At 44.6% G+C, this 27,434-nt stretch overlaps 1 protein-coding gene across 1 annotated transcript; it reads right to left on the minus strand.

The window, feature by feature from the left end:
- Positions 1-26,149, minus strand: LOC306982765 (NXPE family member 3-like; the record flags this gene model as incomplete). Its single annotated transcript, XM_079583222.1, has 11 exons — positions 1-586; positions 3,029-3,223; positions 3,810-3,877; positions 7,307-7,602; positions 9,168-9,665; positions 9,785-9,894; positions 15,426-15,639; positions 19,142-19,242; positions 21,046-21,255; positions 23,492-23,602; positions 25,861-26,149. The coding sequence occupies 11 exons, from the start codon at positions 26,147-26,149 to the stop codon at positions 45-47; spliced, it is 2,634 nt and encodes an 877-aa protein (XP_079439348.1). The 3' UTR covers positions 1-44.
- Positions 26,150-27,434: the final 1,285 nt, after the last annotated feature.

Raw genomic sequence — 27,434 nt, forward strand, 5'->3', positions numbered from 1 at the left:
AGCTCCTGCTCCTCCAGGACCTCAGAGGTGAAGGAGCCTCGTCGTTATGGGCACGTGTGGGACAGAATCATGTCAACCATGAGTTTGATGATTGGTGGTGGGGGGTGGAGGTTGTGGGGAAGGTCACTGGCCTGGACCATCTCCCAGGCGTCCAACAGGAGAACGCCTGAGTCTCTGAAGACGTCCCGGAGCACCCTGTCCCGCTGCAGGGTGAACCAGTCACTGTTGAACACGCTGGTCTTCAGGTCCATGTCCTTCATGTTTCCCGTTCGGACCAGGACCTTGGTTCCTGGAGCTCTGTTGAGGAGTCGTCCCACCGCCCTGCGAATGCTCATGAGGCGCTGGTAGTAGACCTCCACGGGCAACGAGCCGAAGTGAGCCCAGACGCCGATCACCACCACCGTGTCGCCGCCGCCGCGGAGCCGCTCCAGCTCGGTGGCCACGTACTGCAGCTGGGACAGCTCGATCTTGTAGCTGCGCAGGGGGGGGCCGTGGCAGCGGAAGGTCATCAGGAAGTCGTTGGTCCGGTCCAGAGCGAGGAGCGGCCCACACTGAGGTGTTCCGGCCTTCTCAAACCTCAGCAGATCTGCAAACACAGACTCGTGAGGACAGGGAGCTTCAGTTCAGGCTCAGGCAGGTTCTTCACTGCTTCACGAGAATCGTTTCTGTGTCTGTGATGACCCTGGAGGAAGTGCAGAGAGACACGGCTCAGGTGGGGGAAACTGTCCACAGAACAACTATTAGTCACACAGGGAGAGCTTCTGGAAGAGCACAGAAGGGCCACTGGCTCTAGGGTCACCGGTCCCGCCTTAACCGAGCTTTACCCAAATCTAAAAGTGATAAAGCAGGGGGGCCCAAACTTTTTGTCTCCGAGGCCAAAATGAAAAAGTGCCTGTGAGTCGCGGGCCAAACACGGCGACGTCAAACACGAAACACATATATAGCTGCAAATTATTAAGTTACTTTATTTTATTCACTTTTAATTTTTTTGATTTCACAGTTGCATTTGTTTCTATCCATGCAAATAACATGCTACATTAAAACGAATGGTAACTCTGGCAAAAGCCTAGTTTTAGTAAAACAAAATCAACAATTGTGGCAATTTAGTGCAAAAAAAAACACCTGTATCTACATCACCTACAGTAACTTTACCTCATTCGTTAACTCAAAGAAAACGCCTCATTAGATCATTTTGAAAGTGTCAGTTCAACTAAATTCTTTTATAAGTCATTTTTAACACATACTGTTATTAATGTCAACAACCTTTGCAATAAAAGTTGGAAAACTGTGAAAGTTGATGCTACAACGCTCTGTGATTGATAAATACCAAGACACCACAACAGTGTTTCCTTAACTTTGTGAAAGGAGTGAAACAGCGCCCCCAATTTGACGCTGGTGGTCAAAAAGTGTACTGCATCCATATTTACCATTGAGAATGAATGGAAAAGGCCACAAAAACGTAACGAAAAAAAGTAATGAAGAAACAACAAAACTATGACAAAAAGTTGCAATCACTCTTGTAGGTCTCAGCTTTCAAATGATCGTTGCTCTCCAGCCGAGAAGCTTCTAGATTTGGGTAAAGCCGAGCTGGAGAAAATGCGCTCCGTTTAGGCGGGTGGTAAGTTAAAGGAAAACCATAAGAAGCCACATGGAGGGACTTGTGGAGGAATCTGTGGACAGTTTCCCCCACCTGAGCTGTGTCTCTCTGCAGTTCCTCACAGACCTGAGACCATCACAGACCTGAGACCTTCACAGACCTGAGACCGTCACAGACCTGAGACCATCACAGACCTGAGACCTGACCTGAGACCATCACAGACCTGAGACCATCACAGACCTGAGACCATCACAGACCTGAGACCAGACCTGAGACCATCACAGACCTGAGACCATCACAGACCTGAGACCTGAGACCATCACAGACCTGAGACCTGAGACCATCACAGACCTGAGACCTGAGACCTGAGACCATCACAGACCTGAGACCTGAGACCTGAGACCATCACAGACCTGAGACCAGACCTGAGACCATCACAGACCTGAGACCTGAGACCTGAGACCATCACAGACCTGAGACCATCACAGACCTGAGACCATCACAGACCTGAGACCGTCACAGACCTGGGACCATCACAGACCTGAGACCTGAGACCATCACAGACCTGAGACCATCACAGACCTGAGACCATCACAGACCTGAGACCATCACAGACCTGAGACCTGAGACCATCACAGACCTGAGACCTGAGACCATCACAGACCTGAGACCTTCACAGACCTGAGACCATCACAGACCTGAGACCATCACAGACCTGAGACCATCACAGACCTGAGACCTGAGACCATCACAGACCTGAGACCATCACAGACCTGAGACCTGAGACCGTCACAGACCTGAGACCATCACAGACCTGAGACCTGAGACCATCACAGACCTGAGACCATCACTGACCTGAGACCATCACAGACCTGAGACCATCACAGACCTGAGACCATCACAGACCTGAGACCATCACAGACCTGAGACCGTCACAGACCTGAGACCATCACAGACCTGAGACCAGACCTGAGACCATCACAGACCTGAGACCATCACAGACCTGAGACCTGAGACCTGAGACCATCACTGACCTGAGACCATCACAGACCTGAGACCATCACAGACCTGAGACCGTCACAGACCTGAGACCATCACAGACCTGAGACCATCACAGACCTGAGACCATCACAGACCTGAGACCTGAGACCATCACAGACCTGAGACCATCACAGATCTGAGACCGTCACAGACCTGAGACCATCACAGATCTGAGACCATCACAGACCTGAGACCATCACAGACCTGAGACCTGAGACCATCACAGACCTGAGACCATCACAGACCTGAGACCATCACAGACCTGAGACCATCACAGACCTGAGACCATCACAGACCTGAGACCATCACAGACCATCACAGACCTGAGACCATCACAGACCTGAGACCTGAGACCATCACAGACCTGAGACCTCCGGACTCTGGGCTTACTCGTCTGTTTGGCTGTGATGAACTCGTAGAACTGTCTGGTGGTGGAGTCTCCGAACATGTGCAGCTGCTTCCCCTTCAGACAGGACGACATGGCCGAGGCCTCGTCAAACTGCCGGACTGCGGGGCCCCCTAGTGGTCGCCATCGGTTCCTGTAGTAATATCCAGAAGGCTCAGAGCTGTTCTTCTTTGTCTCTCCTGTACAGAGGAAAACCAATCAGTCTGAGGCCACAGCGGGAGGTTTCACCTTATAAAAGAGAAATATAGGCCAGAGGAGGTATACGGAGCAGGAGAGAGGAGGTATACGGAGCAGGAGAGAGGAGGTATACGGAGCAGGAGAGAGGAGGGTTACGGACGAGTATGCTAAACTCTGTGTTAGCCGCTAATGCTAAACTATGTGCTAGCCGCTAATGCTAAACTCTGTGTTAGCCGCTAACGCTAAACTCTGTGTTAGCCGCTAACGCTAAACTCTGTGTTAGCCGCTAACGCTAAACTCTGTGTTAGCCGCTAACGTTAAACTCTGTGTTTGCTGCTAACGCTAAACTCTGTGTTAGCTGCTAACGCTAAACTCTGTGTTAGCCGCTAACGCTAAACTCTGTGTTAGCCGCTAACGCTAAACTCTGTGTTAGCCGCTAACGCTAAACTCTGTGTTAGCCGCTAAAGCTAAACTCTGTGTTAGCCGCTAAAGCTAAACTCTATGTTAGCCGCTAAAGCTAAAAAATAATAATGAGAAATGGAATTGAGCGTAAATCATTAAAAAAGAAGTTAATTTTGAACGTTTTACCTGCTTTTGGTAAAATTATGGCGCTCGAGTTTCCCGAGGCCTTAAGTCCAACTTTCATGTTTTTGCCCCTAGAGAAACGAGACACACTTAGTCACAAACGAACGTCTCACAAACGAAAGAAAAGTCAAGCAGCTGCATTTGCCCTTTAATACTGTTACTGTAGCTGTGTGTGAAGTCATTCCTATAAATGCCCCCTCTCTCCCCTCTGCCACTCAGTCTATGTAAAGATGAACCCACGATATGTGCTAACAGCCACAAACATGGCGGATCTCCATGGTAACGGCATTAGAATTCTCACTGACCGTGGGATAAGAGAATAACATTGTAAAGAAGTGGTTCTCAAACTGTGGTCTCTTTAAATAAATGTAATGCATTTTGGAAAAAGGAACAAAACAAAATGTAGGAAAAGTGTAAATACTTTTCATTTACTGTCACGTCTGAAGCAGCTCATGGGTCTGGGCTCAGATTCTTTTAACCCCTTAACTCCCGCCTGAACCGAGCACATTTCCTCCAGTTTGGCTTTACCCCAATCTAAAATCTTCTGGATAAAAGCTGCGAAAATGGCAACAAAACTGAGACGAAAACAATGATGGAAATGTGAGAAAAAATGTGACAAAAATGTGATAAAAATGTGATAAAAAAATGACAAAAAAATGTGACAAAAAATGACAAAAAATTGATAAAAAATGAACAAAACAAATGACAAAAATGTGACAAAAAAATGACAAAAATGTGACAAAAAATGTGTAAAAATGTGACAAAAAAATGAAAAAAATTGACAAAAAACAGACGAAAAAATGACAAAAATGTGACAAAAAAATGACAAAAATGTGACAAAAAAATGACAAAAAAATCATAAAATTTGACAAAAAAATGACAAAAATGTGACTAAAAATGTGATAAAGATTTGACCAAAAAAATTACAAAAATGTGATAAAAAATGGACAAAACAATGACAAAAAAAATTACAAAAATGTGACAAAAAAATGACAAAAAAATGATAAAAAATTGACGAAAAAATGACAAAAATGTGATAAAAATGTGACAAAAAAATGACAAAAATGTGTCAAAAAAATGACAAAAAATGGATAAAAAATGGACCAAACAAATGACAAAAATGTGACAAAAAAATTACAAAAATGTGACAAAAAAATGACAAAAATGTGACAAAAAAATGTGACAAAAAAAGTGACAAAAAATGACAAAAATTTAATAAAGATTTGACCATAAAATGACAAAAATGTGACTAAAAATGTGTAAAAATGTGAACAAAAAAAGGAAAGAAATTGACGAAAAAATGACAAAAATGTGACAAAAAAATGACAAAAATGTATAAAAAATTGACGAAAAAATGACAAAAATGTGATAAAAAATGTGACAAAAATGTGACAAAAAAATGACGAAAACGTTACAAAAAAGTTGAATACCCTACAAAAGAATGATGGCAAAAAATCTGATAACGTGAGGAAAAAGATCCTTTTGGTTCAGGCGGGAGTTAAGAGGTTAATGAAAACCTGAGGCGTGTTCAGTAGGTCAAAGGTATGTGGAGTGTGATACTATATAAACCTATATAAACCTATGTAAACCTATGTAAACCTATGTAAACCTATGTAAACCTATGTAAACCTATATAAACCTATATAAACCTATGTAAACCTATGTAAACCTATGTAAACCTATATAAACCTATGTAAACCTATATAAACCTATGTAAACCTATATAAACCTATATAAACCTATGTAAACCTATATAAACCTATGTAAACCTATGTAAACCTATGTAAACCTATATAAACCTATATAAACCTATGTAAACCTATGTAAACCTATGTAAACCTATGTAAACCTATGTAAACCTATATAAACCTATGTAAACCTATGTAAACCTATGTAAACCTATGTAAACCTATGTAAACCTATATAAACCTATGTAAACCTATGTAAACCTATGTAAACCTATGTAAACCTATATAAACCTATGTAAACCTATATAAACCTATGTAAACCTATGTAAACCTATGTAAACCTATATAAACCTATGTAAACCTATATAAACCTATGTAAACCTATGTAAACCTATGTAAACCTATGTAAACCTATATAAACCTATATAAACCTATGTAAACCTATATAAACCTATGTAAACCTATATAAACCTATATAAACCTATGTAAACCTATGTAAACCTATATAAACCTATGTAAACCTATGTAAACCTATGTAAACCTATGTAAACCTATGTAAACCTATATAAACCTATGTAAACCTATATAAACCTATGTAAACCTATATAAACCTATATAAACCTATGTAAACCTATGTAAACCTATGTAAACCTATGTAAACCTATGTAAACCTATGTAAACCTATGTAAACCTATGTAAACCTATGTAAACCTATGTAAACCTATGTAAACCTATATAAACCTATGTAAACCTATATAAACCTATGTAAACCTATGTAAACCTATGTAAACCTATGTAAACCTATATAAACCTATATAAACCTATGTAAACCTATATAAACCTATATAAACCTATGTAAACCTATGTAAACCTATGTAAACCTATGTAAACCTATGTAAACCTATATAAACCTATGTAAACCTATGTAAACCTATGTAAACCTATGTAAACCTATGTAAACCTATATAAACCTATGTAAACCTATGTAAACCTATGTAAACCTATGTAAACCTATATAAACCTATGTAAACCTATATAAACCTATGTAAACCTATGTAAACCTATGTAAACCTATATAAACCTATGTAAACCTATATAAACCTATGTAAACCTATGTAAACCTATGTAAACCTATGTAAACCTATATAAACCTATATAAACCTATGTAAACCTATGTAAACCTATGTAAACCTATATAAACCTATGTAAACCTATATAAACCTATGTAAACCTATATAAACCTATATAAACCTATGTAAACCTATATAAACCTATGTAAACCTATGTAAACCTATGTAAACCTATATAAACCTATATAAACCTATGTAAACCTATGTAAACCTATGTAAACCTATGTAAACCTATGTAAACCTATATAAACCTATGTAAACCTATGTAAACCTATATAAACCTATGTAAACCTATATAAACCTATGTAAACCTATATAAACCTATGTAAACCTATATAAACCATAAACCTATGTAAACCTATGTAAACCTATATAAACCTATATAAACCTATGTAAACCTATATAAACCTATATAAACCTATGTAAACCTATGTAAACCTATGTAAACCTATGTAAACCTATATAAACCTATGTAAACCTATATAAACCTATATAAACCTATGTAAACCTATATAAACCTATATAAACCTATGTAAACCTATATAAACCTATGTAAACCTATGTAAACCTATGTAAACCTATGTAAACCTATGTAAACCTATATAAACCTATATAAACCTATGTAAACCTATATAAACCTATGTAAACCTATGTAAACCTATATAAATGAAGTTCTTCGTACGTCTGAAAGAGGGGCCGCTCCTCCCCGATGACCTCCTTGTCGGACCAGACCACCACGTGGCTGACCCGGGCGTCACAGCCCAGGGTTCTGGGCTTGTAGCAGAACCACTGCTCCCCCGTGTGGAGGTCGGTGAAGTTACACACCGGACCTTTGTTTGGATCCAGACACACGTTACAAGTGCTCTGCTCAACGACACGTCCCACACGGAAGTCACTGCTGAAGGAGATCCTGTCGGGATGTTCCTCTGACAGACGCTGGAGAGCCGTGATGGACTCAGCCGTGTGCACCAGCACCACCTGGAGGCAGTCACACGCAGGCATGAGGGTCATCTCACATGGGTTACTGTACCGACCCTGAAGGTACGACGGTTCTCCAACAACCAGCCCTGAGCCTAAAGCCCTCCAGACCCAGAAGAAAAGGGCTCAGGACAGAGAGGAGCAGAGGAGAGTCCAGCGCGAGCTCCAGTGGAGGATCAGGAAGGCCAAGAAGGACTATGGGGAGAAGCTGGAGCAGAAGCTGAAGCAGAAGCTGGAGCTGGAGCAGAAACAGAAGCTGGAGCAGAAACAGAAGCTGGAGCAGAAACAGAAGCTGGAGCAGAAGCTGGAGCAGAAGCTGGAGCTGGAGCAGAAACAGAAGCTGGAGCAGAAGCTGGAGCTGGAGCTGGAGCTGGAGCAGAAGCAGAAGCTGGAGCAGAAGCTGGAGCTGGAGCAGAAGCTGGAGCTGGAGCAGAAGCTGGAGCTGGAGCAGAAGCTGGAGCAGAAGCTGGAGCAGAAGCAGAAGCTGGAGCAGAAGCTGGAGCAGAAGCTGGAGCAGAAGCTGGAGCAGAAGCTGGAGCTGGAGCTGGAGCAGAAGCTGGAGCTGGAGCAGGAGCAGAAGCTGGAACAGAAGCTGGAGCTGGAGCTGGAGCAGAAGCTGGAGCAGAAGCTGGAGCAGAAGCTGGAACAGAAGCTGGAGCTGGAGCAGAAGCTGGAGCTGGAGCAGAAGCTGGAGCAGAAGCTGGAGCTGGAGCAGAAGCTGGAGCAGAAGCTGGAGCAGAAACAGAAGCTGGAGCAGAAACAGAAGCTGGAGCAGAAGCTGGAGCAGAAGCTGGAGCTGGAGCTGGAGCAGAAACAGAAGCTGGAGCAGAAGCTGGAGCAGAAACAGAAGCTGGAGCAGAAACAGAAGCTGGAGCAGAAGCTGGAGCAGAAGCAGAAGCTGGAGCTGGAGCAGAAGCTGGAGCAGAAACAGAAGCTGGAGCAGAAGCTGGAGCAGAAACAGAAGCTGGAGCAGAAGCTGGAGCAAAAGCTGGAGCAGAAACAGAAGCTGGAGCAGAAGCAGAAACAGAAACAGAAGCAGAAGCAGGAGCTGGAGCAGAAACAGGAGCTGGAGCAGAAACAGGAGCTGGAGCAGAAGCTGGAGCTGGAGCAGAAGCTGGAGCAGAAGCTGGAGCAGAAGCAGAAACAGAAGCTGGAGCAGAAGCTGGAGCAGAAACAGAAGCTGGAGCAGAAACAGAAGCTGGAGCAGACATCTCCGAACATGGACAGAGTGCCAGGGGGACAGCTGATGGAGACCAGCGTGGGGCACTCCCTCTGCCCCCCTCCCCATCACACCGGACCAGGTGAGGAGAGAGCTGAGGCGACAGAGGCAGAGGGAAGCTACAGGACCAGACGGCATCGGCCCAAGCTGCTGAGGACCAGCTCTCTGAAGTCCTCAGCCACATCCCAACCTGAGCCTCAGCCTGGAGGAGGTCCCCGTCCTGTGGGGGAACCGGCCCACCACAGACCTGTCGCCCTGACCCCCCCCCGATGAAGACCATGGAGCGGCTCTTCTCGACCACAGCACCATGACGATCACGGTGGATCTGCTTAAATCAAGGCCTCACCTCCACGTTTGCCGTCCCGTTCCACAGCAGAGGAAACATCACCGTGAAGGTCCCGTTCAGGTGGTCCCGCACCTGCCCCACCACACCCGCCCCCAGCGCCCGCTCATAGAGCCGGCCGTAGAGGAAGTCCCCTCCGCTCCTCTTGGGGTTCCCGTTGTAATCTCGTAGCTGGACCCTCACCATCAGCTCGCCCCCCACTCTCCAGCCTCCGCTCTGGGGCACGATGGTGAAGGAGCTCTGGGCGGGACAGGTCGTCAGGTTCAGGGAGAACGGTTTGGGTAAAGGTGGAGTGTCGGGCCACGTTATAGAGTCCAAAAGAGCTCGTCCTTCTTCTGCGTTTCCAGGAGAGATGTGTTTGTAGCTGCACGGCGGCGTGGGCGGGGCCAGCAGCTCCGTGGGCGTGGCCAGCAGCTCCGTGGGCGCTGAAGGTGAGGTCTGTGGTCTTGTGAAGGAGATGGTCATCTGTTTGTACCACTCTCTTAAACTGAAGTTGTAGGCCTGTGTTCAGAAGAAACAGAGAGTGAGAGATGTTGAAGACCAGCTGAGATCTTTGTGGATCAGCGTCTGACTTCAGCCTCTTGGTGACTCTGGTGAAGAATGTTAGATTTGGAGCTCACCGTTCTGTAGCAGAGGACAGAGACCAGAGTGAGGAGCAGCAGGAGGACCAGGACTCCTCTGGGTTTTCCTCTCCGTAAATGCAGCTCCATGCTGAGCTTCAAACGCTGATCTAAGAACAAAGAAACATTTTAGACACGCCCACAACGTGGTGATGTCACGAGGTGGGATTCTGGAAAAATGGAAATGGCCGAGATAAGAGAAGAGTAACTCAGAGGAGCGGCAGATGTACATGTATGTTACACATGTATGTTACACATGTACGTTACACATACACATGTATGTTACACATGTATGTTACACATGTATGTTACACATGTACGTTACACATGTACGTTACACATGTATGTTACACATGTATGTTACACATGTATGTTACACATGTATGTTACACATGTATGTTACACATGTACGTTACACATACACATGTATGTTACACATGCATGTTACACATGTATGTTACACATGTATGTTACACATGTATGTTACACATGTATGTTACACATGTATGTTACACACATATAATGAAACAGATATAAAAACATACTCAGAGCCCCTCGATCGAGTATGTTACGACTGAAGATAAAACATGTACAACAGGACCCACAGAGCGTCTGGACCTGAGCCGACATCCTCACGAGTCTCCACCCACAATCAGGGCCGTGCAGGTGCACGAGGAGGAGCAAACAAACAGGTTCCGAAACGAGCAGATCGGTCAGAGCTCTTACGCCAAACCAGACGTGCGTCAGCGTCCGCCATGATAAGAAGCGTCCGAATGGGTCTGTCAGATAGGAAGGAGTTAGGGGGAGGAGCCTCAATGCTAACTATCATAGCCACGTTAGCATAGGGACCTCTGATGCTAACTATCATAGCCACTTTAGCATAGGGACCTCTGATGCTAACTATCATAGCCACTTTAGCATAGGGACCTCTGGTGCTAACTATCATAGCCACTTTAGCATAGGGACCTCTGGTGCTAACTATCATAGCCACTTTAGCATAGGGACCTCTGGTGCTAACTATCATAGCCACTGTAGCATAGGGACCTCTGGTGCTAACTATCATAGCCACTTTAGCATAGGGACCTCTGGTGCTAACTATCATAGCCACTTTAGCATAGGGACCTCTGATGCTAACTATCATAGCCACTTTAGCATAGGGACCTCTGGTGCTAACTATCATAGCCACTGTAGCATAGGGACCTCTGGTGCTAACTATCATAGCCACTTTAGCATAGGGACCTCTGGTGCTAACTATCATAGCCACTTTAGCATAGGGACCTCTGATGCTAACTATCATAGCCACTTTAGCATAGGGACCTCTGATGCTAACTATCATAGCCACTGTAGCATAGGGACCTCTGGTGCTAACTATCATAGCCTCTTTAGCATAGGGACCTCTGGTGCTAACTATCATAGCCACTGTAGCATAGGGACCTCTGGTGCTAACTATCATAGCCTCTTTAGCATAGGGACCTCTGGTGCTAACTATCATAGCCACTTTAGCATAGGGACCTCTGGTGCTAACTATCATAGCCTCTTTAGCATAGGGACCTCTGGTGCTAACTATCATAGCCACTGTAGCATAGGGACCTCTGGTGCTAACTATCATAGCCTCTTTAGCATAGGGACCTCTGGTGCTAACTATCATAGCCACTTTAGCATAGGGACCTCTGGTGCTAACTATCATAGCCACTTTAGCATAGGGACCTCTGGTGCTAACTATCATAGCCACTTTAGCATAGGGACCTCTGATGCTAACTATCATAGCCTCTTTAGCATAGGGACCTCTGGTGCTAACTATCATAGCCACTTTAGCATAGGGACCTCTGGTGCTAACTATCATAGCCACTTTAGCATAGGGACCTCTGGTGCTAACTATCATAGCCTCTTTAGCATAGGGACCTCTGGTGCTAACTATCATAGCCACTGTAGCATAGGGACCTCTGGTGCTAACTATCATAGCCTCTTTAGCATAGGGACCTCTGGTGCTAACTATCATAGCCACTTTAGCATAGGGACCTCTGGTGCTAACTATCATAGCCACTTTAGCATAGGGACCTCTGATGCTAACTATCATAGCCACTTTAGCATAGGGACCTCTGGTGCTAACTATCATAGCCTCTTTAGCATAGGGACCTCTGGTGCTAACTATCATAGCCACTTTAGCATAGGGACCTCTGGTGCTAACTATCATAGCCACTTTAGCATAGGGACCTCTGGTGCTAACTATCATAGCCACATTAGCATAGGGACCTCTGATGCTAACTATCATAGCCACTTTAGCATAGGGACCTCTGGTGCTAACTATCATAGCCACTTTAGCATAGGGACCTCTGATGCTAACTATCATAGCCTCTTTAGCATAGGGACCTCTGGTGCTAACTATCATAGCCACTTTAGCATAGGGACCTCTGGTGCTAACTATCATAGCCACTTTAGCATAGGGACCTCTGGTGCTAACTATCATAGCCTCTTTAGCATAGGGACCTCTGGTGCTAACTATCATAGCCACTTTAGCATAGGGACCTCTGGTGCTAACTATCATAGCCACTTTAGCATAGGGACCTCTGGTGCTAACTATCATAGCCTCTTTAGCATAGGGACCTCTGGTGCTAACTATCATAGCCACTGTAGCATAGGGACCTCTGGTGCTAACTATCATAGCCTCTTTAGCATAGGGACCTCTGGTGCTAACTATCATAGCCACTTTAGCATAGGGACCTCTGGTGCTAACTATCATAGCCACTTTAGCATAGGGACCTCTGGTGCTAACTATCATAGCCACTTTAGCATAGGGACCTCTGGTGCTAACTATCATAGCCTCTTTAGCATAGGGACCTCTGGTGCTAACTATCATAGCCACTGTAGCATAGGGACCTCTGGTGCTAACTATCATAGCCTCTTTAGCATAGGGACCTCTGGTGCTAACTATCATAGCCACTTTAGCATAGGGACCTCTGATGCTAACTATCATAGCCACTTTAGCATAGGGACCTCTGGTGCTAACTATCATAGCCACTTTAGCATAGGGACCTCTGGTGCTAACTATCATAGCCACTTTAGCATAGGGACCTCTGGTGCTAACTATCATAGCCTCTTTAGCATAGGGACCTCTGGTGCTAACTATCATAGCCACTTTAGCATAGGGACCTCTGGTGCTAACTATCATAGCCACTTTAGCATAGGGACCTCTGGTGCTAACTATCATAGCCACTTTAGCATAGGGACCTCTGGTGCTAACTATCATAGCCTCTTTAGCATAGGGACCTCTGGTGCTAACTATCATAGCCACTGTAGCATAGGGACCTCTGGTGCTAACTATCATAGCCTCTTTAGCATAGGGACCTCTGGTGCTAACTATCATAGCCACTTTAGCATAGGGACCTCTGATGCTAACTATCATAGCCACTTTAGCATAGGGACCTCTGGTGCTAACTATCATAGCCACTTTAGCATAGGGACCTCTGGTGCTAACTATCATAGCCACTTTAGCATAGGGACCTCTGGTGCTAACTATCATAGCCACTTTAGCATAGGGACCTCTGGTGCTAACTATCATAGCCACTTTAGCATAGGGACCTCTGGTGCTAACTATCATAGCCACTTTAGCATAGGGACCTCTGGTGCTAACTATCCGGTGATTAGGAGCTTTGTGACATCCCATAAGCCACTGCAGTAAATCCAGACGTGTGAAAGGCGGACGGTGAACGTGCTAATCTGACACCTTTGACATTACACGTGTTACGTATACGTTACGTGTATGTTCTGTGTATGTTACATGTATACGTGTTACATGTATGTTGAATGTATGTTGCATGTATGTGCAGATTGGTGCGTGTGCAAATGTAGTGAAAAGGACACTGTTTAAAGCCTATTGTACCAGTGTTAATTTCGTCGACTAAAATATTTAGTCTTAATTTTAGTCAAAGTGATATTTTTGTGACTAAAATTGGACTAAAACTAAATTAAAAGTTTCTCATGAGACTAAAACTGTGACTAAAATGTCCAGATATTTGAGTCGACTAAAATCAGACTAAATAAAAATGAAAAGGAGAGACTAAAATCATCCAAACTTGTATTGAGCGTCTGAAAGAGCCTCAGATCATGTTTAAAGGATCAGCTCTGAGCTTTGTTCATGTGGAGCAGAAACATGAAGCAGAGGAACAACATTAAACATGATTAGAATCAATATTATCAATGCAAAGTCCAATAAATTAGTCTTAAATTTAGTCGACTAAAACTAGACTAAATTTGAAGATTTTTTTTGACTAAAACTCGACTAAAATCGAATTACATTTTCGTCAAAAGACTAAAACTAAATTAAAATATGTTGTTAAAATTAACACTGAATTGTACCCACTTTATACGGCACACCTGTGTACACCTGTGGCGACACTGGTACAGTATCTGCTCTAAATGTTGTTGTGTGTTTGTTTTTGTTTTTGTTTTTAACTGGACCTCGAGTCTGCAATAAAAGTTGGTGATATATGATATATTGTACCTCTACCATTATGGAGCACTCATTTTGGTGATAAATATAAGTGTTTTCTGGAGGTATTTTTCAAACCCGGAAGACACAAAGCTTGGATTCAGTTAACTCAGTTAACAGTTAACTTAGCAATAAGTGAAGTTACTTCACGACGCAATTATACCGAGTTGACATCTGCAACACAGCTACACACACAGCTACACACACGCTAATATGCTAACGCACAAGCTAACACACATGCTAATGCGCTAACACACACACGCTAATATGCTAACGCACAAGCTAACACACATGCTAATATGCTAACACACACGCTAATATGCTAACACACAAGCTAACACACGCAAATATGCTAACACACACGCTAATATGCTAGCACACAAGCTAACACACACGCTAATGCGCTAACACACACACGCTAATATGCTAACACACAAGCTAGCACACATGCTAATATGCTAACACACACGCTAATATGCTAACACACAAGCTAACACACGCAAATATGCTAACACACACGCTAATATGCTAGCACACAAGCTAACACACACGCTAATGCGCTAACACACACACGCTAATATGCTAACGCACAAGCTAACACACATGCTAATATGCTAACACACACGCTAATATGCTAGCACACACGCTAGCACACAAGCTAACACACACGCTAATGCGCTAACACACACATGCTAATATGCTAACACACACGCTAATATGCTAACACACATGCGAACACACACGCTAATATGCTAACACACAGGCTAACACACACGCTAACATGCTAACACACAGGCTAACACACACGCTAATATGCTAACACACACGCTAATATGCTAACACACACGCTAACACACACGCTAATATGCTAACACACAGGCTAACACACACGCTAATATGCTAATACACACGCTAACGCACATGCTAATATGCTAACACACAGGGTAACACACACGCTAATATGCTAATACACACGCTAACACACACGCTAATATGCTAACACACAGGCTAACACACACGCTAATATGCTAATACACACGCTAACGCACATGCTAATATGCTAACACACAGGCTAACACACACGCTAATATGCTAACGCAGGGAAACCACAGAGTCCGGTATATTCCCCATATTCACGCCTCCGTAAAGCACATGAGTCCGCACTCCCGATAAGCCTCTGATGGCGGGTCAGTGCGGCCAGCTCCTCGGTCTTGTTCGCGATGGAGCGTACATTACCCAGGATGACGGAGGGCAGCCATCTTCTCCTCCTGCGTCCACCTCTGCAGCCTCTGCGTTTCCTGCGTATCTCGGCGGGGATCACCGGCCTCTCCACATGCATGAGAGCTGAGTCCTTGAGTCCAAAGAGCTGCTCACGTGAATAAACGAGAGGACCTCGTGTGTCGCCGTGGCAACAAGAACAACAAGAAGGAGACGCGGATCCCAAAAAGTGCCGAAGACATCACAAATAAAAGGGAAAAGTGCAACAAAAGCAGCTTCCCATGTGCACAAATGCTCAATGTATAGTCTACTTGAAGAAAAAACAAAAACAAAACACGTAAAAATAAGAGCAAAAGTAGGAAAGAGGTAACGGACGCCATAGCAACAATATTATTCATGTATTTATGGGCTGTTGAACCACTTTGCTCCTCCCCATGTCTTTGTTTCTTTATTTAGTAGAAACTATATTCATAATTCAGCATCTGTTACAGTAGTTTTTGAATAATTTGATAAGGAAATAGCATGACAACATGGCTAAAAGCTCTAAGGAGTCGATTTTGCCTGATATCGGCACCTCACCTGGACCTGCTCGTCTGAAGGCTCTGGAGGCAGATACTCTGTCGGCCCCGCCCACTTTCAGACAACCTGAACTCACAGGGAGGAAATGTGAGACTGACGTGTTCTGATCCGTGTTCACGTGACGGGAGTAAAACTAATCCCACACGAACATTTATATTGTTATTGATCATGTTTTTATTCACGTAAACACTCGGGACAGGGAGGAATAAGTGAGTGCACCTGTGAGGCAGACTTAACGAAGACATTTGTTACTCACATGTCGCCCCCCCTCAGCCTTTATACCCCCCCCCCCTAATGGGAAAGGACCTCCCACAGGTTAGTACCATTAGCTCTGATAAAGACAAACCAAAATCAGACACAAACTCAAAGCAAAGCGTGGGTGTAAGGATTCTAATGAAATCTGAGCATCTGACTCAGAACAAGAAGAGCATGTCACTGAGATGAGCTGATAGACAATGGTGGAGCACAGATAATATACAAACACACAGACACAAACAGCTGACTCACAGACAGGCCTCACCCTCTCTGTGCAGAGGAGTGCAAGACGAGGACAACAGTGTCAACAGAGGTCTGGAGTCTGGACTTCACCTCTTCTGTTTCTCTGAAGTGTCTGCTTTGGCTACATCCAAATAACTGTTCTCGCGTGATACAAAAGAACCAGGTCCTAACATGGTCCAGCTGAAGATTTCAAAATGGCCGACACAGACCACGCCTCCCCTTTGTCCCCACCAGGTTGTACAGGTAAAGTTCTACTGAATAAATAAACCAAGTTTTAAACAGACAATGTGATAAATTATGAACTTATAGATGAATCTGAGGGTTTATTACAAAACAAAGCAAAGTGTTGAAGAATTATAAAATTTATTTGCGAGCTTTTCGTTTCTATGGCTCTTTAGCGTATTATATTACAATGTATGCAAAGTGTTTTTGAGTTCTCTGTTACAGCCAAGGTCCAGTGGAAAGTACCAAAGTGTGTACGAAGTGTCCTAAAACCAAGGCCACAGTGTGGGAAATATCAGATAAGCGCACCCAGCGACGTACAAAACTGCCACACCATATCATATAATAAAATGGTGATGAGGGAGGAGCTACAAAATTACCAACCAATGGAAACAACTACACGTAGCCTAGGCTCATGAATATATGAATACTCTGACTTCACTATGACCTCAGTCTCCTCCGGTGTGGCTGGGGGCTAAGAGATTCGATTGTCAGGGACTGGGAAGCAGAGCTCTGTATTAGATGACTTGTTAGGGAAATACATCTTCTTGATTGAACCTCCTGAATCATGGTCATCTATATCTCTGGTATGTGTTATTAGCTGATAGTGCAGTATCGTTGACTTCCTGACTTCTCTTCCAGTTTTGAACATGCAGAGAAGTGTGTTGCTACGACAGAAGGTAAAGACAACAGGAAAGTTACATGAGGGCCGTTTCTCAATACTCAAGAACACAAGTACGTTCTCGTGTGCTCGGCAAGTATGTACTTGCTGAGCACACGAGAAGTATGGACTTGGGGAGAACGGGAGAACGCATAACAGTTAGACGTATTGGAACAGTGCTCGTGTACTCGGGGCTTTCAACCAGCTGAGCTGTCGCTTTCACCTGCGTGCGTTTAACTCCTCGGGAGAACGGCAAGGGGAGAAAAAAGATATTTTGCGGTATATGCATATGTAGTATATATATATGTAGTATATATATATATATATATATATTATATATATACTACATATATATATACTACATATATATATATATGTAGTATATATATATATATACTATATATATGTAGTATATATATATATATATATGAACATGTTAATTTTGTATTTTCTACTATATTTTTAGAGACTTCAGTCAAGTTAAGCTATTTCTAATAGAAGCACAAACCTTACAATAGCCTCATTATTGCAAATGTGCTTTGCACTAAATGTGTAGTTCTGGGCCTTGTCCTCCCGCTGATGCTGGTGCCCTCTCAGCCTGTGGAAGCTTAAGCCATGGCAGGACACCGACAATATCACCATCACAATTAATAATATTAACATATATTGCAATATTAACACTGCAATATTCACATGGGTACACCAAGGAAGAATTAAAAAAGAAAAAAAAGGTGATGCCATTTGTTTCATGAAGTAATGTAAATGTAATCTCAAATTCAGAGCAAACTCAGAGAAAACTGTTCACACTGACGTTAATGGAACAAACAACTTTGTAATGATTGTAAACAAAGATATTACTCAAACATTGTTCATACAATAATTAACTGAACAACATTCAGTCACATTTCAAGGTATAATGAAACCGCACCATTTGATCAAAAATACATTTTATTGATTCATAGAAGATAGTACAGTTATTGCAGAGGAACAGGCGTAAATGTGTCAGTTCTCCTCATCTTATTTGTCTTCAGAAACATCTGCAGATTCAGACGGCGTCCTGTCTGAAGTCTCAGATATACGTATGAGGAGCTGGTCTCCATGTCCTGCTGAGCACCTTGAGCTGGAGCCGTTTACCCAGACTCCACTGCAGCCTGTGCAAACCCCTGTGCACCACTGCTGACCATCGCCACAAAAACAAGCCTACTGCATGCACGAGAGGAAGAACTACTCTTGGTCCAAGGCACAATAAAAGAAGCAAATCACTTTGTGGCTCAGATCCCTTTCACACCTTTTTTTATTCAAGTAAATTGTAATAATTCACTTTATAGTCAATTATAAAAGAGGTGAATGAAAATGAAATGTGAAATAGGAACCAGCCTGTGCCAGGTGGATTTCAATCCTGGATGATCATATGATCAGATGCTACTTTCAGTCACTACAGTGTGACTGTAATCTGTGTAAGCGTGCGGAGCAGTGGAGTGGACAGGCGTCCAGTGGAATCTGGTGGTTACAACCACAGGTCAGAGCGCTGCTGGTGCATCCACAAAGCAGGAGACAACATTCTGCTACAGAGAGAAGAGAACAAAAGAAGTATGAGAAACAACAAACATCATGTCCCTGTAAAAGAGCAGAGTGTAATGTAGAGCTGCATTTATGTTTCCTACATCAAACACATCAGTTTATGACAAACCTGTCCATTGCTGAACACCCAACTCTTCACCATGAGAAGATCCTCAATTCTCCATCCAGACACTTTCCTCACACCGTCCGCCCGGCAGCAGCAAGTGGCCCCTGCAATAACATTAACATTAGACACAAATCCAAAAGTGTTTTGTGATACAGACCAATAAACGCTCAAGTTCAATGGGCACGTTGTAGATGGAGCAGCTTCCTGCCTACGGCACAGTTTCTATTTTAAATATATAAAGAATAAACATTCATTGTAGTAATGAACCAAGTACTTTCAGCACAACGCCTCAGGTAACTGGAACCTTTTAACCTACACCTGAACAGAGCACATTTTCTCCAGTTTGGCTATACCCAAATCGAAAACTTTCTTGAAAAAAGCATGAAAACGCAACGTGGAAAAAAGGGTGAAACCTCAACACAAAAGGGGACGAAAACACAATAAAAAAAGCCAGTTTTGTAGGTCTCAGCTTTTCAATGAGGCGTTTCTCTGGCCTATAGGCTGTGGGCCCGAGTCCAGAAGCTTTTAGATTTGGGTAAAACTGAACTGCAAAAAGTGCGCTTGTTAAGGTGGTAAGAGGTTAAAAACACATTAATAGAATGTTCATCTAATGTTATGTTAATAAGAACCTCCCAGAAACGTTTTAACGTTACATTTTGATCATATAAAGTTCCTTGAACCTGAAAACATTTATCTACAGTTTAAGTTCACAAGGCAACACTCATTCGTGAACAATGCTCTTACCTTTCTCTCCTATAATTCATGGAGGACCACAGAGAGAGGACGGTAGTCACGCTGCAGCAGAATCAGGAGATGACAGGACAGTCCTGCAGCTGAAGACCGGTCCTAATTCCTTGAAAATGGTCCTTATATTAGAACACATCTCCATCACTGCTCTGTGAAAAGGAAACAATAAGCAAACAGTATAATACAGGCTTTCATTAATAAAAGGCATCTTCAGTTTTCTATTGTACATCAGCATGTAGCATTTCTCCCTGATTTCAACAAAACAATCTTTATCGTGACCATTATAATAATCTACTCTCAAATGCTAGATTTTGTTTTGAAAGCCTACGAAAAGTGTAAATCAGCCTTGTGGCTATAATCTGACATGTTTACTTCTGTTTCAATGCAGATGCTGTGCATTGTCCCCATCTAATTATTAATTTAAAACAACCACATTACCTTTTCGGTGTTGAAGTAACCTATCTTACATTTTTTTCTTTGTTTTTATTTAATTACAGTGATAATCTATTCATTAAACGTTTGCAAAAACATATGAAGAGAGATAAGATATAATGAAAAAAATTGGTCGAGTTTTTACTAATTTTGAGTACCTAACTTCATATATTAGCCAACATATTACCAGCAATATTAATACGTAGTCAACAACAGTCACAAACAAACTATTCGTCCAAAGTTTTCATGAGTTTAACTACAATAGGGCCGAGAAAACCAGCGGAGCTTCGTGGAACTTTTAGCTGAGTTTGAGCTCACTCCGCTCGGACATAACTCACAGCGCGGGCCGCTGAATTCCCCAAAGACGCTAGATCGTACATTCACTTCATATATCAGCTAAACTATTACCATTAACATAAATACACAGTCAACAACAGTCACAAAACAAACATTTCGTCTCAAGTTTTCACGAGTTTAACTACAATAAGGCTGGAGAAAACCAGCGGAGCTTCGTGGAACTTGTAGCCGAGTTTGAGCTCACTCCGCTCGGCTACAGCTCAGAGCGCGGGCCGCTGATTTCCCCAAAGACGCTAGATCGGATTTTTACAAGGATTCAACCGGTAAACTGACCAGCGGGTTTACCTTACAAGTAGACATTTCTCGCCTCAAATCGCCTTAAAAGTGAATTTTAGTCGAGAGCAACAATAAAAAAGCAACATTAAACTTACCGCATCCACCTTGGCCGCTGAGTTTAATGGCGGCGCTGCTGTTCTGCTGCTGCTGCCGCAAAGCCTTCTGGGATACGCCGGTCTCCGAGAACGCAGCGAGTCTGCTCTGATGCAGACTCGGTAAAGGGGGCGGGGCGAGAACAACATCCGGGGATTTGACCGTTCTCGGTCTGATGCGAACTTTGAATTGGAACAGTACTCGGGCCGGCCCTGATGACGTTTCACGAGTACACGAGCACACAAGCACGGACAAGAACGCATATTGAGAAACGGCCGAGGTTTATACTTGTCTATTATTTTAAGGTGACGAGTGGAAAACAACACATTCCTTCAGTTGGTGACCTCGAGACGTACTGAAGGGGGAGCTCAGGAGTCGACGGGGACGCGGCGAAGGTCCGGTCCTGTGAAATCTTTGCGAAAGGCATACCAGAACTTTCTTCCACATCCACCCGACAGCGACCTCATGGCCGGCCATTTAGACTAAGGTAAGACGACTTTTACTCACCTTTTGAGTCTCAAAGTACGTCTATTGGCAATTTTTCCAAATTCTTAGATTAAGACTTGAGGTTGCCTGTTGGATGGTAAAATCTGTATTGATGGTGGAAGATTGAAGGGAAAATCGCCAGAATTAGAATAAAATTAAAATAGAATTAGGATCCGAGATAACGAGTGTGAAATAGTGAAGTAAAAGGCCTACACGCTGGGTTTAACCCTTTAAAAGCCGAAAGGTGCGTAGGTAGGACCTCCCGTAGTTGCGGACGCGTGACTTAAATAAAAACGTTGAAATAGTCGTAGACGGTGTCGGGTACCGTCTGAAACAACGGGTTTGAGGCCCTGGGGTTAGAGGCCCCTAAATTGAGTTACGGGTTTGAGGCCCTGGGGTTAGAGGCCCCTAAATTAAGTTAGGGTTTGAGGCCCTGGGTTTAGAGGCCCCTAAAAAGAACTATTAGACGTGAAGAAAGACAAATAAGTAAATAATTGGTGGATTGAGGAAGTGATAAAAAGGTAAGAAAATGGCTTGAAGCGGTGATTGTGAAAAATGGGTTACGTGGTTATGCCAAGAAACGGATTTCCTGAAGGGGAAGTCCAAAAAAGAGGTAAGAAAAGCGATCAAGGCGTGTGCGCAAATGTACGAGGAACAAGGCAAGAAGCCAAAGGAGTCCCACGACCTAGGGACACTTTGTGGAACACTGACGGCGGGAGTAGAACTCTGCGTCGTAGCATAACAGGAAGTGAAAAAAAACAAAAAACAAAAAAAGAAACGAGGTAAGATGAATAAAAAAGACAAACAAATGTGTGCGCTGACGGAGGAAAGGTACACAAAAGTGAAGCAGAGAATTGAGCCAGTCTTGGAGGCGGCTGTCTCAAAATGGACCAAACAACAGAAGATCTTTGCCCCCCAGTCAGGGGGAGGGACCAAGAAGCCCTGCCCAGAGGGCGGTCCCAGCTTGAGCCCTTCGGCTCCTCCTCCTTATGATGAAGCAACAGGCTTGTATCCACAGCTGGCTGTACATGGGGTGGTAGATATTGACATCTCCCCCTCAGACCCACTGGAAAAGGACGAAAGAGACCAGCTATCTAAAATCTTAGGACGCCAAGCTTCCTCCGTAGCAACCAAATCAAAAACAGCTACAGGAGAACTGTGGGGAGCACAGATTATGGAAGCGACAGACAACGCCACAAAAGCCACCACAAAGGCATTACATAAACTGCAGAAAGAAACAGGAAGCCCAACAACAAACTCAGGAACAATTAAGAACGGATCTGCAAGAAGCTTTGGCCAAAGTTCAAGAAGAAGAAGCCCTAAAACGCGAGAGGCAACTACAAACACTAGAGGCCCAACTGAAAGACCTCTCCCTAAAAGTGGCTCCAGAACCAATTATGAAACCAAAGAGCCCAAAAGTGAAGAAGGAATATCCAGAAGACAGTGAGGACGAAACCGAAAACGCCGAGACCTATGAGGCCCGAACAGAACTCAACAAATTATACGAGGAAAAGTATAGGCTCAACCAAATAATAGCAGGACTGAGACAGGGACCTGGGGAGGAAGACGGGACCTATAAGGAACGGCTCAGGCAAGCACAATTATTGGTGAAGGCAAAAGAATAACAAATAGCTAAACAAAAAGTGACCCTGCATGGCCTCCCAGGGGGACGGCCCGCGCGGGGCACGTATCCTTTGATCCCTACGGGTGTCCCCGCAGCAGCAGATGGGGAACCAGTACCAGTGGTGTACAAACCTCTGACAGTTCTAGAACTACAACACATGAAAAGCACACTGCCCCCTCTACAAGAAGGCGGCCGTAAATGGCTCGACCAACTTTGCCTGTCGTGTGCCAATGCCACCTTAGCGGTGGGAGACGTTAAAGGCCTGATAGCGGCATGTGCCTCCTCGCACGCAGTGGGAGAAATTATGAGAGATTCGGGGCTACAGGGGCGGCCAGTACATGAGCCTCTGGAGCCCCACATGGAGGGGCTGATGGATGTGTTGGTGGACATGTATCCTGCACCAACCCCTATGCCTCCCACATTCTCGGCCTTCCTTCCGGGAATGTGTCCTACAAGATACATGGAAGAGTGTGTTCAAGTCTATATGGCTTCAATGCATGCCCATCCATCCCCAAACAACCTGTCTGTTCCTTCAAGGGGTGTTGGACGTCCTTCCAGAACCAATTAAGTCAAGCATGGCTAACACTCCTGGATTGACCACAGATCACCTACAATTCTTGACACACTTGAAACACCACGCAGGAAATTTCAACAAAAAACAAAGAGAAAAAGAAACCAATCTTAAAGAAATGCAGGAAGAACTGCTCAAGACCCAATTGAATCAGGCTCGACAACAAGCAACTGCAGTCAGAAAAGAAACAAAATCCAAGGCACAAGGACAAATGGTGGCAACAACCTCAACTGCACCCACACCAACCCAGACACAAGCAAGCGCCTTATACGCATCCCCACCCCAGCCCCTAGGGCCCCATCCCAACAATCAAATGCACATACACCTACACCAGGGTGGGAGAGGTAGGGGAAGAGGACCCCCTAGAGGTAGAGGGTTCGGCGGGCGGGGAAGTAGTGGACGTCAGCAGCAGAACTCAGGGGGACGAGACCAATCCTGTTTTAACTGCGGAGCTACTGACCACTGGGCCAGTGACTGCCCTCAATCAACACCTGGATGTTTCAACTGTGGAGCAACGGACCATTGGTCCAGGGACTGTCCCCAACCTCCCACGCAGGCACAACGAGGAGGACGGGGAGCCCGACAAAGACACCCAGTGGGAAACCGAAGCGCGGTCCCCTGGAGAAGAGGGGGAGGTGGTGGAAACAACTACCCTGCATATCCCGCCCACGACTTGCGAGGATGTCTTCCCTACGATGGGGACGACTACTGCGACTAGGGGTGCCCAGTGAGTCCTGGACCCACCCCAGAGCCATTCGTTCCAGTAGAGGTGGGTGGGGAAAAGTTGATGATGTTGGTGGATACAGGGGCAACCCACTCTACGATGAGAAGAGCGGCCCCCCACATGCTGAGTAACAAACACATCAACCTCTTAGGGCTCACGGGTAAAGCTACCCCTCTACGGATGACAAAAACATTGACTCTCAAACTCGCTGGACAAAGCGTGCAAACGTCATTGATTCACTCACCAATGACTCCAGTTAATCTGTTGGGAAGAGACATTCTCCAAGCTACGGGGGCATCAATCCAATGCTCTCCGGACGCCATGCAGATTACCTGGCCGAATGGACAACATATCACCTGTAGTTCCACCACCACACACGGATTGTACGTTTTCAGAGAAGATCCTGAATATCCTGGTGTGTCCATCTACTGGCTCCTACTTGAACCGGACACTCCCGAAATGAATGGACTCTATGCTAAGATCTTGGAATGGAAACCCTGGTTCTCGATGCTGCACCCCTATTCCCCTCCCAAAGACCCACTACATTGCACCTTGTTCTACGACAGAAACGCAGACACGCAATATCAATTAGCTTTTGAACAAGAAATGAAGGGCAATTCTTACACCATCACATCTACACATTTTTATGTACATCAAACAGGTGTTGTTGCCCCAGTGGTCCTGCCAGAGGAAGTAAAACCATTCTTTAAAAGAGATCCCCTGACAGACCCTCACACTTCATTGTTTTTGGGTCCAGGTCATGAGGCCAGAGAACTCAGACCCTTGACCTACAAATTGAACCACACCTTGGATTGGGAGCAGACTGGTTTGTTGGGAGTAATGTACAGCCCATCTGAAAAAGCCTACAAAGTTGACATTGGCTTATCGAATGACTCTGCCACGGCCGAGGAAGATTTTCTCTCTCGCTCCCATGGTAGGGAATTGACCGATCATGAAGGTTCTGACAAAATGATAAAACAATTGTCTGACACACTGTGGGCGAGGGGACCATCCGACATAGGGCACTGCACTAAAGTTGATCCGGTGGTGTTAACAGTGTCCCCCGGAGCACATGTATATGTCCCACAGAGACCATTTCGCAACGAAAAACAACGACAGGGAATAGAGCAAGCTTTAACAGAACTGTGGGACGCAGGAGTTTTAGAACTCTCTGATTCAACTTGGAATACACCTTTAAACCCAGTTCCTAAGCCAGATGGCTCTTTTAGACCAGCACACGATCTTAGAAAAGTTAATGAAGTGACTACCACCCCTCTCCTGCCTGTGCCGGATCCACACAAATGTCTTTCAGTCTTAACTCCAGACATGACTCATTTCACTGTCATTGACCTGAAGCATGCCTTCTTCACAATTCCCTTGGCCCCGGAAAGCAGGCATCAGTTTGCCTTTACCCATGGTGGAGTTAGGCTGCAGTCTGCTGATCTTGCTGCTAAACAGGCTGGTGGCTACCATCCTGAAACTCTTTCTGATCTTCCAGCAGATGGGATGTTGCTTCTCCAACATATTCAGGGTTCCGATCCCCTTAGCTTGATGGAACATGGCGTGGATGTGTGGGCCAAGGTGGCCACCATCTCGGGACATGACACCTTTGTGTCGGACACCGGATATTTGTGGATGCCTGCGGAAGTATGGGACAGGCTTGAGGCTCTGGCCTCCTCTCTGCCCCCAGGACGGGCTCATCATTTAAGACTACACCTTGAGTCCTTCTGGAAACCGGCTCCCAGGCCCTCTTTTCAGGGCCTAATGTCAACCAGGGACTGTAGACGCCATCATGAACATTGTGACGATGACTTTTGGTCAAAAAATCCTTCCGCCTCTCCGTATGAAGACGGGGTGTTTCGTGGCCCTACAGGTCTACCATACGTCACCCCTACCATGCAACAAGAAGTGCTGGAGGAACTCCATGGCCTTGACCATTTGAGCCCTAAAGCTATGTCAGACCTCTTGCAACAATACTACTACCATCCTTCTCCTGCGCCGCTTTGTAGGGACTTTGTCAAGGCTTGTAGAGTTTGTTCTATGTACAACCCCCATCCACACCACTCAAAGACTCCAGGTAAGGTCAAACTGGGACAATACCCCGGAGAAGTCATCCAAATTGACTTCACAGACATGATTGAAAGCCATCAAGGCAAACGCTTTCTTTTATGTATTGTCGACACATTTTCGGGGTGGCCTTCTTTTTACCCCTGCAAAAGAGAGACTTCTGCAGAAGTCGTGACAGTGTTGGTCAAGGACTGGATTCCAATGTTTGGAGTCCCCTGTGAAATACACAGTGATTCTGGACGTCATTTCACGGCTCTGGACGTGAAAGGTATTTGTGCCTATTTGGGCATAAATAAATCATTTTCTTGTGTTTACTATCCCAAAGGCAATGCTAAGGTTGAACGCATGAATCGCACCCTAAAGGGGGTCTTGGCAAAAATGCTTGCAGAACCCCCGATTTTGAAAGAACGTGTACTGGCTCGCACTTGGCTGTCTCTTCTGCCGGCTGCGACGCTACATATACGTTCCACAGTGAACCAAAGAACTGGTTACACTCCCTTTGAGTTGGTCTTTGGCAGAGCCATGCCCGGCTGCCTGCCCACGGCCAACTCTAAACCCCTACCGGAGGTGTTACATTTATTCCAGTTTAGATATTTTGAGGCTAGATATTTTTATTTTGAGGCTCTCCAGTCAGTCCTTTCTGAACTATCTCCAATTGTTCCTAACGGACTGTCTGCCTTTGATCACATTCCATTTCGTCAATTACTTCAGTCAGGTCCTCTAGAATCCACCACACCTTCTGTGGGAACAGACACGTTAGACATATCATACATCATTAGATCAAGTACAGGTTTGGGGTTTCGGCTCATGGCTCAATCGCTCTTTGGGTGCACAGGGTGAGCCATTTGTTAACTTGTGGTTTGGACACTGATACTCGCAACTTCACCATCAACAAGCCATCTGGATTACAATACACAAT

This window comes from Gobius niger (genome assembly GCF_951799975.1).
Source record: "Gobius niger genome assembly, contig: SCAFFOLD_109, whole genome shotgun sequence".
NCBI lineage: Eukaryota > Metazoa > Chordata > Actinopteri > Gobiiformes > Gobiidae > Gobius > Gobius niger.